The sequence below is a fragment of the Humulus lupulus genome, chromosome 2, assembly GCF_963169125.1.
Source record: "Humulus lupulus chromosome 2, drHumLupu1.1, whole genome shotgun sequence".
NCBI classification, from domain to species: domain Eukaryota; kingdom Viridiplantae; phylum Streptophyta; class Magnoliopsida; order Rosales; family Cannabaceae; genus Humulus; species Humulus lupulus.
In genome coordinates, this window is record NC_084794.1 from 149,548,004 (window position 1) to 149,560,774 (window position 12,771).

A 12,771-nucleotide genomic window follows, 5' to 3' on the forward strand; every position below is an offset into this window, starting at 1 on the left:
GCCACGTGGAGGCCACCTACCTGGAGCTGCTGTTACAAGTCTCTACCTCTTTAGCTCGAGATAGCCAAAGGTTTAGTGAGATTACTAAGGCATCGGGTCAGTAGTGTGGACACCACGGGCTGAGACTACATCAAGCTCGGGGTACGAGCTTGAGCTGACACCTCCGACCCCTAATAAAGTCAACCACACAATGTAAATGTGCATATATCAGACATCACATGTCTGCCCCATTCCTGAATTCTCGGACACGCAGCATAAACGTGCTTGTTCAAGCACCCCATAACTGGTTTGGGCCATGCAGCCCATTATCCCCCTTACATATTGATTAGACCACACTTCATTGTCAGGTTTTAGGAATTAATCATGAATGTCATAGAAGTGACATGATGGGTAAGAAGGTCACGGGATGATCTCCTTTGCCAACACCCAGGTGTCCTCTCCCTATAAATATGGAGACCCTGGGAGTTGCAAAGGGTTGGCTTCGAATTTGTAAAGAAATCCCCTGTAAGGAATATCAGAGATATATCAATAATATTGGCTGGTGGACTAGAAGGATTTTAACCTTTGAACCACCTAAAAAAGTATTCGAGTTATAATCTTCCTTTGAGATCATTCATCTATTACAGTTCACCATTTAGCACTAATCCCTCTCCTTATTCATATAATTATCTGTTGCCGAAGAACCGCGTCAACATAACCGTTTCTGGGCATTTGTCTCGGTCCTACGAGCAGACCTAGTCACATGTTTCTGTCTATCTTCTTTTCCTGCTGCTCAACATATTCCTTGCGTCTATCGAGTAGCTCAATTTCTTTTGATTCTCTGGTCATAGGTCGACTAGTCCTTCATTAATAATCAGTCATGTGTTGTTCACGTGTCTCTTTAACATACCACGTCATCATGCAAATATTTAGGGAAACACTTTGTATGGTCTGAAACAGAGTCTTCGTGCTTGGTTTAGAGAGTTTAGTCAAGCTATTGAAAAGTTTGGTATGAAGAAAAGCAAGTGTGATCACTCTGTGTTCTACAAACAATCAGAAGTTGGTGTCATTTATTAGTTGTGTATTTGGATGACATTGTTATCACTGGAAGTGATACTACAGTGATCTCATCTCTTAAGTCTTTCATTCATACTTAGTTTCACACGAAGGACTTGGGGGGTGCTAAAGTATTTCTTGGGTGTTGAAGTTACAAGGAGTAAAAAAGGTAACTTCTTATCTAATAGAAAATATGACATTGACCTATTCACTGAGATAGGAAAATTGGGGGCAAAACCTTGTAGCGCTCTCTTACAGGGGATGGGGAACTATTTGAAGATCCTGAAAAATATCGAAGGTAACTTCTTATCCTGAAAAATATCGAAGGAACTATTTGAAGATCCTGAAAAATATTTTTTCAGGTTCCTGAAAAAAGGTAACTTCTTATCTCATAGAAAATATGTCATTGACCTATTCACTGAGATAGGAAAATTGGGGGCAAAACCTTGTAGCGCTCCAATGACTCCTAACATGCGTCTTACAGGGGATGGGGAACTATTTGAAGATCCTGAAAAATATCGAAGGAACTATTTGAAGATCCTGAAAAATATCCTGAAAAAAAAAAGGTAACTTCTTATCTCATAGAAAATATGTCATTGACCTATTCACTGAGATAGGAAAATTGGGGGCAAAACCTTGTAGCGCTCAAATGACTCCTAACATGCGTCTTACAGGGGATGGGGAACTATTTGAAGATCCTGAAAAATATCGAAGGTTAGTTGGAAAGCTGAATTATTTTACAGTGACTCGTCCTGATATTGCATATTCGGTTAATGTGGTCAATCAGTTTATGTCATCCCCAATAGTTTATCATTGGGCAGCATTAGAACAAATTTTGTGTTACTTGAAAGGAACACTTGGACGTGGTATCTTTTATGCAAATCATGGGCATACTCATATTGAATTCTTTTTAGATGCACATTGGGCAGGGTCCAAAATGAATAGAAGATCCACTTCAGGTTATTATATATTAGTTGGAGTGAATTTGGTCTCATGAAAGAGTAAGATGCAAAATGTTGTGTCACGATCTAGTGCAGAGTCAGAATATAGTGCTATGACATAGTCTGTGTGTGAGATAATATGAATATATCAACTCTTGAATGAAGTAGGTCTTAAGACTTCAATACCAGCAAAATTGTGGTGTGATAACCAAGTTGTCTTTTACATTGCATCTAATCCTATGTTTCATGAACGAACTAAACACATTGAAATTGATTGGTTTTTACATGATATGTGAAAACGGGAGAACAATGGTTGATTATTTTTGTAACAAATTGGACATGATTAATACATATGCTCCAACTTGAGGGGAGTGTTAACTGTAATTTAGATATTATTAATTATCAATTAACTTAATTATAATTTCCTTAGATAGATTTCTAGATGTGTATATATATGTACGTCACTTCTCAATGAAATACACAGAGAATTCAATTTTTTTTCTCTCAAATAACACTTATAAAACAACTTTGAGAATATGGCTTTAGAATCGTGCGTGTGAAAAACCGAGGTTAACCAATGATATATACTTAGGTAAGCCAATAGATCACCTGAAACACTCCTCCGGTCAGGCACCATTAAAACTGAGTGATGAGACTGGAAATCATGTTCAGGCACTATTAAAACTGAGTGATGAGACTGGAAGTCATGTTCCAGTATGTTTCAGCATTGACATTATTATATTATTTAAAAATATACAAAGAACTTGTACGACTATCATTCTTTAAAAAAATTAGGATTCTGTACAATAAAGCTGCAAAAATGTTAAGCAGACTATATAGTTCTTTAAGCAGGAACTGCATCATTACGTTGTATGCAGATATTCAATTTGAGTTGGCTGCCATAACCAGAAGGATTCCTGGGAATAAGGAGGTACCCTGTTGATGGACGGGTAGCAACCCGAACCTGACTGCAGCTCGTGAAAGACTGTAATCGGAGAGAGCTTTCATCGGTTTTGGCCAGAATATCATAGAAGAAACCCTTAAATGAGCAGGGCCACATACAACTAACCCAGACCACGTATCCAAAAGTTTCAATATCAGAGTTAAGAAGAAATATGACATTATCGTTCCGTTCTTGAAGAACAAGGAAATCAACACAATTTAACAAGGTAACAGTAAAACTTGAGTTGTAGTCAAAACGCACAGCAGAGTCCAAGTGCTGAGTGTTGAAGTGGAGATATAACTCCTTGGATGAAGAGACAAAGTCACAGGTACGAAGCGGGCAAGAACAAGGAGAATACGTGCAACTCCTTTCATGGTCTTTCTTCTTGCTGTAAGTAACTGTTTCTTTACAGCCATACTGAGCGTTCAAGCATGCTATTTTGACTGATTCCAGCACCTTCTCAATTGCCCGGCAACGGTTATATCCAATGGGCCAAGAGCAGGAAGGACATTTATTTCTAATTCTAGTGCAGCAGGTAGAGCAAGCGATATGTCCATTCTCACACTGAATAGTCACACAAGCACCAGATAGTTAATATTATAGTTGTAAGCATATCTATTGGTTTACAATGAATCAGGTGGCTTCTTTTATTCAATTTCACCTTCTATTTTAACATAATCACTGCATAAACAAATAACTCAATGTTTCGAAAATATTACATACAACACACATCAAAATCAATAATAGGAAAACCTTCAACAATTATCATGAACCATCGCACTGACTATAATCAGCTATATAAGCACTTAACTGTTTACCTCCAAATTACAGAATTTCCAATTTTTTAAGTATGAAAAATATAAGCTTGAGAAATCTAGTGCTAGATGTAATATTAGCAAGAGCTTATGCATCAAAGATGCACTAAAATATTAGAACCACAAGTCAAAAAAATTGTGAAATTATCTTAAAAGTTAAAACCATGACTATTTCATAAATATAAGAGAAGGTCATATTCCATAATTAAATACCGCAACAAATATTTAATAACAATTTGCACCTACACTTTGATTAATTTTCAACTAAACTGAAAGAACTTCTCTATCAAAGGTAAAAGACAGATCGATCTGGAACTGAAATCTCTTTTCAAAGTACAAATATGGTTCCAAGCTTTTGAGAGGCTTGGTCTCTCCTACTAGAGCTAGGCTCTCCCAAAATCACAAAACAATCAGAAAATGATTCCTTCCTTATGCTATCCTATTTATTGATAAGTTGATGCCTAATTGAAATTCAACTACTTAAGCCTAAACTACCCTAACTGCCACCCTTATCTTTCCCTCTCTTTCTAACACAAGTTATCTTATTATTGGTCTATTACAAACACGCCAAAACTATTTGCCAAGCCAGTCCTGTAGATGTAAGCTTAAAGTCAATCAGGGAATCACCAATAAAAACTCAACTCACCCCTTATCCTTAATAACAACCAATAAGTAAATTTCCCAGCTTCCATAAAGCATCTAGTTCAACTATAGCTTATTCAACTTTACTTCTTTTCATTTAGTTCTCTGTTCCCCCAATCAAATAACCATAACCTAAGTTGAGGCAGCGAACATTATGGTTCAAACCATAATTTACTGATCGGAACCCAGACCAGAGAGAACACCAAACAGTAGAAAAACAGAGAAGCAATAGGAAAATGAAAGGTTGTATTAATGAAATGGATGGGGAAATACATGAAAGGTTGTAGTGATGAAATGGAAAGAGAAATACAAAATAAAGGTAACCCAGGTGCTTTAAGGGATCTAGAACCTCCAAAGCCCAAAGCTCAATTCCACTCACTCATTTCTTGATTGTTCTACTCAGCTACATTGGCTATATATATAACCTCTAGACCACCCAAATTCCCATTCCCAATGCTATTAACTCTCCCTCCCCAGTCCCCACAGAGTACCATCTGTCTATACCAACAAACCACAGACTACAACTCACCTACACATTCCAATTGATACTCCTAGCCCCCAGATGACCTAAATTGAGGTCCTATCAGTTACTCGAGTACATCGTCAAGAAACTATAGGGTTTGCTTGGATACACATACAGTTTTGCAATTGCAAACTTTTTTTTTTTCATTTTAAGAGAGATTATCAGGGACGATGGTTTCAAGACTTTGTTTGAGGAATCTCCGTCGACCATTTCACTTTCATAAACCAATATATATATATATATTAGCCATGAATATGACGAAGTATATCCTACATTTGATGAAAGCTTCAACATTCACTTGAGACTCGATGATTTGTATTCCATTAATCCTCGTTTAGGATACTATACTGTTTCAAAATTATCCATTAGGTTAAGACCTTTCCGCTATTGCATTCACAAAGACCACGAGTTGTTTGTGCCTATCCATAAATTACAAAAACCAATCAAATCTGGAGTTGTATCAGCACGTATATTAATTTTCCCAGGAATAAACATAACCAAAATTCGGTTAAGAATACAGGGCATGCAACTACAATTACTACCAATCCAATGTTTTGACCATATAATTAAATTTTGCACCATTCAAAATCAATATGACTTTTATATATGCGCACCATATTTCGATAATTGCAATAAATTACCAATCGTCGCGAGGAAAGTAAATCGAAAAAAAAAACCTGAAAAACGGGAAGGGTCAAGGGGTCGAAGCATATAGAGCAATCAAGAACATCTGGATCGGTCAAAACGACGGGAATCGATCTGTCCCTGGTGGTTGAGACAGAATCATCTGTAGGAATTCGACCTACCAATGGGGAATCATGCTCAGAAACGTAGCCTTCTTGTTGTTCTTCTTCTTCGACCACTCTTGTTATGTCTACGTGAGCGTCTTCTTCTATTTCTTGTTCTTCGTCTTCGTCTTCGTCTTCGTCCTCGTCCTCGTCATGAAAAGATTGGTCGAGGTCTACTCGTTGACAAGGTCGAGGAAGAATGAACTCATCTTCGCTCGAGCACTCGGAGCAATAGTTTAGCACAGAACGGGGTCGTTTCAATCTTGTACTACTACTGGGTGTCACTATGGGTCCATCCTCATCTTCTTCATCTCCAGACACAGAGAATCTCGTCATTCCTCTTGCTCTCTCCTTTAGGCTCTGGCTATGTTAGTTTTGTTTTTGTTTGTTTGTTTTTTTTTTAAAAAAAAATAAATAAAACAAATTGTTGGAAAATTATTATTTGGTAATGGGAAATTTGGGTGAAATGAAAATAATAACTAGTTTGTTACAGGCCGTGGGTCAACCCAAGAAGAATCAGCCCAAAGAAGGGGCCCAATACCATTGGATGAGAAGGTGATGCTTGACTGGACCCAAAAATGAATCAACCATTCGGCACAAAGCGATACAGAGGCTATTGAAGGGCACGAACAGAAAGAGGGCATAACAGGAAGAGTTGACCAAGGAGAAGGGCAGAAAGTGCGTGAGAAGAGAAGGCGAGTGAGGCCCCATTGGCTGGACGAGTTCGTTAGGATGGAGAGGCACTGAGAGTGGAGGGAAGAGATTGTTATTTCAGTTATGAGTTTGTTATTTCTATTTCTGTTAAATTGTATTGGGTATATGAGGATTGTAATCAGACCATGGGCATTATTATTGATTATCAAGAAGTTTGGATTAGGGAGTTTTGCACTGACTCGAAGAGTGTCCTTGCTATCACTGGTGCTTTCATCCTTTGAACTCATAATGAAGAATGAAGAACTTGCTTCCCTGCTGCAGTCGATGGAGCTGAGTTTCAAGCAGTACTCAGATGAGCAATTGGAGAAGCAATTTCAGAAGTTCTCTACTCTACTTACCCAACATGCTGCCCAGACGGAGGAACGTTTTGCAGCGATACCATCTCCTCAGGTCACCGCGACGGAAGGGAATGGCAGCGCTCGGGTCGAGGGCACTAGGGTCTCGGGCTGGAGGTTCGCCGCGCCACAAGCCAGTGGGGAAATACACTCGATTCTCAAAACACTTCGGGTCAAGGTTCCGCGATTCGACGGAACAAATGTAGAGGATTGGATTTACAAGATTACCAAGTTTTTTGACTTACACAAGGTGGATTATGCAATGCGTTTGGCAGTGGTACGGAGGACCATCCACATGGTTCCAATGGATGGAGAAGGGAGGCTCGATAATAGACTAGGATTCATTTCTAAAGGTGTTAGTTCAAAGGTTAGGCGCATCCATATACGATGATCTGCTGGGAAGAATTTCTAAGCCAACCCAAACGGGGAGAGTTTCTCAATATCGAGCAGAATTTGAAGCACTCATGTTGCGCATATCCGTGGTAGCCGATTCAATGTCTCTCAATTTCTTTGTATGGGGTCTGAAGCTAGAAATCCGTAGGGAGCTTCTATTGGCTAAGCCGTTAGACTTGGCAGATGCTATGGCCAAGGCGCAATTGTTCGAGGATCGCCATGACGATTTGAGCATCCGTCAGCGCTCAGATGTGTCACAAACAGGGTGGTCTAATCGGGTATCGACCCCGAGCCCAGGGAACTCATCCACCCCAGTGTTTTCTCCAAAGCCCGCAGTCACCACTACAGCACCATTCGGATTGCAAGCTCAACCTCGGGCCAGTACTCAATCCCTTCCGGTCAAGCAATTATCTCCGGGGAATTGCAAGATCGTCGTGACAGGGGATTGTGTTTTACGTGTGATGAGAAATTCAGTTTTGGTCACAAGTGCAAGAATAGGATGCTGATTTTATGTGGACAGGAGGATGAGGAAGTTGATTTGGGGACAGAAACGGAAAGCAAAGAGCTCACCGAACCTGTGGAAGAGGCAGAAGTGAGTCTGAACTCCCTCTCTAATTCGATGAACCCTTGCATTTTTCGAATCATGGCCAAACACGGCACCAAAACCTTGGAAGTCCTCATTGACACAGGCAGCAACAATAACTTTATCCAGGAGTCATTGGCGGATCGCTTATCATTACAATGGGAGGAAACCACCCGTTTCAAGGTATACATGGGTAACATAAATTTTTTGGTATGTTCAAAGATATGTACAGGAGTGGATTTGACAATGCAGGGCCACCATTTTGTTGTGGATTTATTCATTTTACCCATTTGCGGCTTGGACATTATATTGGGAATGCAATGGCTGCAAACATTGGGGTCGTGCCTCCATGATCATAAGAATTTGACGATGGAATTTCAGTGGCAAGGGAGTATAGTAAAGCTGGCAGGATCGCAGATAGTGGCACCGCACCAGCTCACCTTCACACAATTTCACGCTTTGATACGCGAAGGGGACATTAAAGATTTATTCCGCCTCACCACATTGGTCAAAGATAGTTACCCAGCATCAGGGGATCTCCAAGCCGTAGAAGCACAGTTTCCCAGGGCAGGCACGGGCTTACTCACGGGGTTCAGTTCTGTATTTGCCGAGCCACAAATGTTACCACCGCACAGGAGCATTGATCATCGCATTTTCCTGCACCCCGGGTCGGCACCAGTCAATGTAAGGCCTTACCGATATCCCTACTTTCAAAGTGATATTATTGAGCAGCTAGTTAAAGAAATGATTTCATTGGGATTCATTCGACCGAGCACCAGCCCCTATTCTTCACCGGTCTCACTAGTAAAAAAGAAAGATGGCACGTGGCATTTTTTGTGTGGATTACAGGGCTCTTTACAGCATCACTGTCAAGGATCGCTTCCCAATTCTGACCATCGATGAGCTGCTAGACAAATTGGGTCACGCACAGGTCTTCTCTAAGTTAGATCTTCGGGCTGGCTGGCTATAACCAAATTCACATGGATCATAGGGACATTCATAAGACAGCGTTCCGCACACATGAGGGGCATTATGAATTCGTGGTGATGCCGTTTGGTCTCACCAATGCTCCCTCTACGTTTCAAGCCACGATGAACAGATTATTCAGCCCCTATTTTTTGATGACATTCTAATATACAGCCACAACGTGACGGACCATGTTCACCATTTGCGAATGGTTTTATAGCTACTGCGGGATAATAGTTTCTATGCCAAAGTGACCAAATGTAAATTCTTTCAGACCACTATAGACTATTTGGGACATCTGGTTTCAGCACAAGGGGTTAGGGCCGATCCTTCAAAGATTGCGGCAATGGTCGTCTAGCCGATTCCTACTTCTCTCAAGCAGCTGCGAGGTTTTCTAGGCCTTACTGGATACTACCGACGATTCGTAGCACAATACGCCTCCATTGCGGCGCCTCTTATAGAATTGTTGAAAAGAGACAACTTCCATTGGACTACACAAGCTTCAGTAGCTTTTGACAAACTCAAGGCAACCATGACTACGACACCTGTTCTGCATTTACCGGACTTCTCTAAGGACTTTATGGTGGAAACGAATGCTTCCAACATTGGGATTGGGGGCGTATTGATACAAGGGGGCCACCCAATCACATTTTTTAGTAAGAAGTTGGGGCTGAAATTCGTGGGAGCTTCTACTTACAGCCGTGAAATGAGGGCTATTATTGAAGCAGTAACGAAGTGGCGACAATACTTATTGGGTTGACATTTTGTGATATGTACCGATCATAAGAGCTTCAAAGACTTATGGACACAAGTAATCCAAACCCTGGAGCAACAACACTTCCTTCGGAAACTGTTGGGATTTTACTTCTCTATTGAGTACAAGGCAGGGAAGGAGAATGCGGTGGCTGACGCACTTTCCAGACGTCACGAGGGAAGCTATTCTTTTGGGTTTATACTTTTTTGGACCCTGTGTTTTTTCCCATTACCTGTTTGGACCCTGTGTTTTGACAAATTGCTTTTTGGACCCTATGTTTTGTAAAATGGTTAAAATAGAACCCTAAACCCGATTTTGGTCAATGTTTTCTCAACTAAAATCACAAATAATTTACCAAACTAACAATTCAGAACAAAAATAAAATCATTCTGCTTAAAAACTGCGTTGTTATATTCAATTTTTTTTCATCAAAATTAAGTTTAGGGTTCTATTTTAACCATTTTACAAAACATAAGGTCCAAAAAGTAATTTGTCAAAACACATGGTCCAAAAAGTAATTTGTCAAAACACATGGTCCAAACAGGTAATGAGAAAAAACACAGGGTCCAAAAAATTATAAACCCTATTCTTTTTTACAGTTAGCTTTAAGTACGGGATGCTTTGAATTTTTAGAGGAACTACGACAGGAAAATACAACCTGCCCCGACCTTCGCTTACTACACAGTAGAGGTCACTAGATACCACAGTTTACTCGGTCAACAATGGCCTCCTTCATTTTTGGCACAAGATTTTGGTGAGTGAACATTCGAACTTGAAATAAAAATTACTGTTGGAATTCCATGCTACACCCGTGGGAGGACATGCTGGAACAACCCGAACATATTTGCGATTATGGGCTAATTTTCACTGGAAAGGAATGCGTGAAGATGTCAAAACATTTGTGCGTTCTTGCTCGGTATGCCAAACTGTGAAATATTCCACCACAGCCCCTTACGACTTACTTCAACCTCTCACGATTCCGAAAAGAGTTTGGGAAGATTTGGCCATGGACTTCATTGTGGGATTGCCGAATTCGTGTGGGGTCACTAACATCCTGGTTGTGATAGATCGTTTTACAAAATACGCTCATTTTGGAGCCTTGCCAAACCACTACTCAGCCACTAAGGTAGCCGAACTCTTTACCAACATGGTTATTAAATTACATGGAATGCCAAGAACTATTGTGTCTGATAGAGACCCAATATTTACAAGCACTTTTTGGACAAAGTTGTTTGAGCTGATGGGAACCACTCTCAAAATGTGTTTGGCATACCACCCGGAGACGGATGGACAAACAGAGGTTACTAATCGCTACTTAGAACAATATTTGAGAGCATTCACAGCTGACTTTCTGAAACAATGGAGCAAGTTCCTGTCATGGGCCGAGTATCACTATAATACCAGCCATCATTCAGCGATAGGCATGACCCCGTTTCAGGCGGTATATGGCTGACTCCCACCTACTATACCACACAAGAGGTGCTACCACGATTCAAGCAGTGGAGGAGGATTTGATGACTCGAGACGATATACTGACCCAACTCAAACAAAAGCTATAGCAAGCGCAACACAGAATGAGGCAGCAAGCGAACAAAAAATGGAGGGACGTTGAGTTTAACATCGGGGAGCTAGTATTAGTCAAGCTTCAGCCATACCGCCAATCTACCGTCGCAAAGCGTATAAACTCCAAACTGTGCCGCCGATACTTTGGCCCTTTTCCCATACTAGCTCGTGCGGGGCCGGTTGCTTATAAACTTGGTTTGCCTGACACCAGTTGAATCCATCCTACGTTTCATGTGTCACTACTGAAAAAGTTTCACGGTACACCTCCATCACAATGCTATATGTTGACACGGTTCTTCGGCAACCGATAATTAATAGAATAAAGAGCGGGATTATTGCTAAATAATGAACCGTAATAGATGAATGATCTCAAAATAAAATGATAACACGAATACTCTTTTAGGTGGTTCAAAGGTTAAAATCCTTCTAGTCCACCAACTACTATTATTGACATCTTTCTGATATTCTTTACATGGTATTTCTTTGCAGATTAGAATCCAACCCTTTGCAACTCCCAGGGTCTCCATATTTATAGGGAGAGGACACCTAGGGGTTGGCAAGGGAGGTCATCCTGTGACCTTCTTACCCATCATGTCACTTCTGTGACATTCATGATTAATTCCTAAAACCTGACAATGAAGTGTGGTCTAATCAATAGGTAAGGGGGATAATGGGCCGCACGGCCCAACCCAGTCGTGGGTGCCTGAACACGCACGTTTATGCTGCGTGTCCGAGAATTCAGGGATGGATCAGACACGTGATGTCTGATATATGCACGTTTACATTGCGTGGTTGACTTTATAAGGGGTCAGAGGTGCCAACTCAAGCTTGCACCTCGAGCTTGATGTACTCTCAGCTCGTGGTGTCCATACTTCTGACCCGACTCCTTAGTAATCTCATTAAGTTTTTGGTTACCTCGAGCTAAAGAGGTAGGACCTGGTAACAGCAGCTCCGGGTACGTGGCATCCACGTGGTTGATATAATTATGCCCTTTCTCAGCTCCCTAATAGCTCATGGATATTTAGGGCGTACATTTGCCCCCTAAGCCCCTGCTCGTGGCACACGACGTCACCTGGGGCCACAGTGGGGGCTTTTAGGCTTCTGTGTGGACTCCTCACATTTCTCCCATTACGCTGGTATCGAATACATGGAGCATCGTGGTTGGTGACGGTCCGTCTTTTGAGAATCGCATTAAATGGCCTAGCCTATATTTGGCCGTCGTTTCGTCTTTCGAGTAGTGATCCTCGTATCCTACATCAAGGCGATCCAACGGCCCTCCTCCTTTGGCCTTTTACGTATATAAAAGGGCTGGCCACCTTTCGCATGGGCTACCCGTTCATTTGAAAATTTTCTCATTTTCTCATCTTCTTCTTTCTTCTCAGTCTCAAAATCCTTCCTTTCTTCCGGAAACTGTTCCCAGTGTTCCAGAAATTCAGATACGAGAGCTCCTTCGAGACTCTGGTACCAGCGATCCCAACAGGATTTCAACCCAGACGACCCTTTCAGTCTCACCACAGCAAATCTTTTCTGTAAGTCCTCCGTTTGTGCATGTTTTAAATGTTTTCCTTCGCTGTTGCTTAGGTAAACTTTCTCTTTAATCGCATGCAGTAGGTTGCTTGTTTTTTGCTGGTATTTTATGCGTAGGTTTTTACCCTAGGGGCATCGACCGTAGGAAAAACCATTTAGGAGCATGACTCATAGGGTACACTTTCTGGGGTGATTTTTTGGGTAAAGTTTGTTTTTTATGCCTATTTGGAATAGCCAGTTCTTAGGGTG

At 41.1% G+C, this 12,771-nt stretch overlaps 1 protein-coding gene across 1 annotated transcript; it reads right to left on the reverse strand.

Annotated features, from left to right (window-relative positions):
* Nucleotides 1–2,661: 2,661 nt before the first annotated feature.
* Nucleotides 2,662–6,081, reverse strand: LOC133818621 (putative E3 ubiquitin-protein ligase SINA-like 6). Its single transcript, XM_062251615.1, has 2 exons — nt 5,577–6,081; nt 2,662–3,483 (listed from the first exon to the last, which is right to left on the reverse strand). Exons 1-2 carry the CDS (start codon nt 6,021–6,023, stop codon nt 2,821–2,823), a joined length of 1,110 nt encoding a protein of 369 aa, XP_062107599.1. The 5' UTR covers nt 6,024–6,081; the 3' UTR covers nt 2,662–2,820.
* Nucleotides 6,082–12,771: the final 6,690 nt, after the last annotated feature.

What these genes read in the sequence shown, in the direction of transcription:
- LOC133818621 (XM_062251615.1), bottom strand. Translation starts at nt 6,023, where the DNA reads ATGACGAGATTCTCTGTGTCTGGAGATGAAGAAGATGAGGATGGACCC. An exon ending in TGACCCTTCCCGTTTTTCAG is followed by an intron (nt 3,484 to 5,576) that starts GTTTTTTTTTTC and finishes GTGACTATTCAG; the next exon opens with TGTGAGAATGGACATATCGC.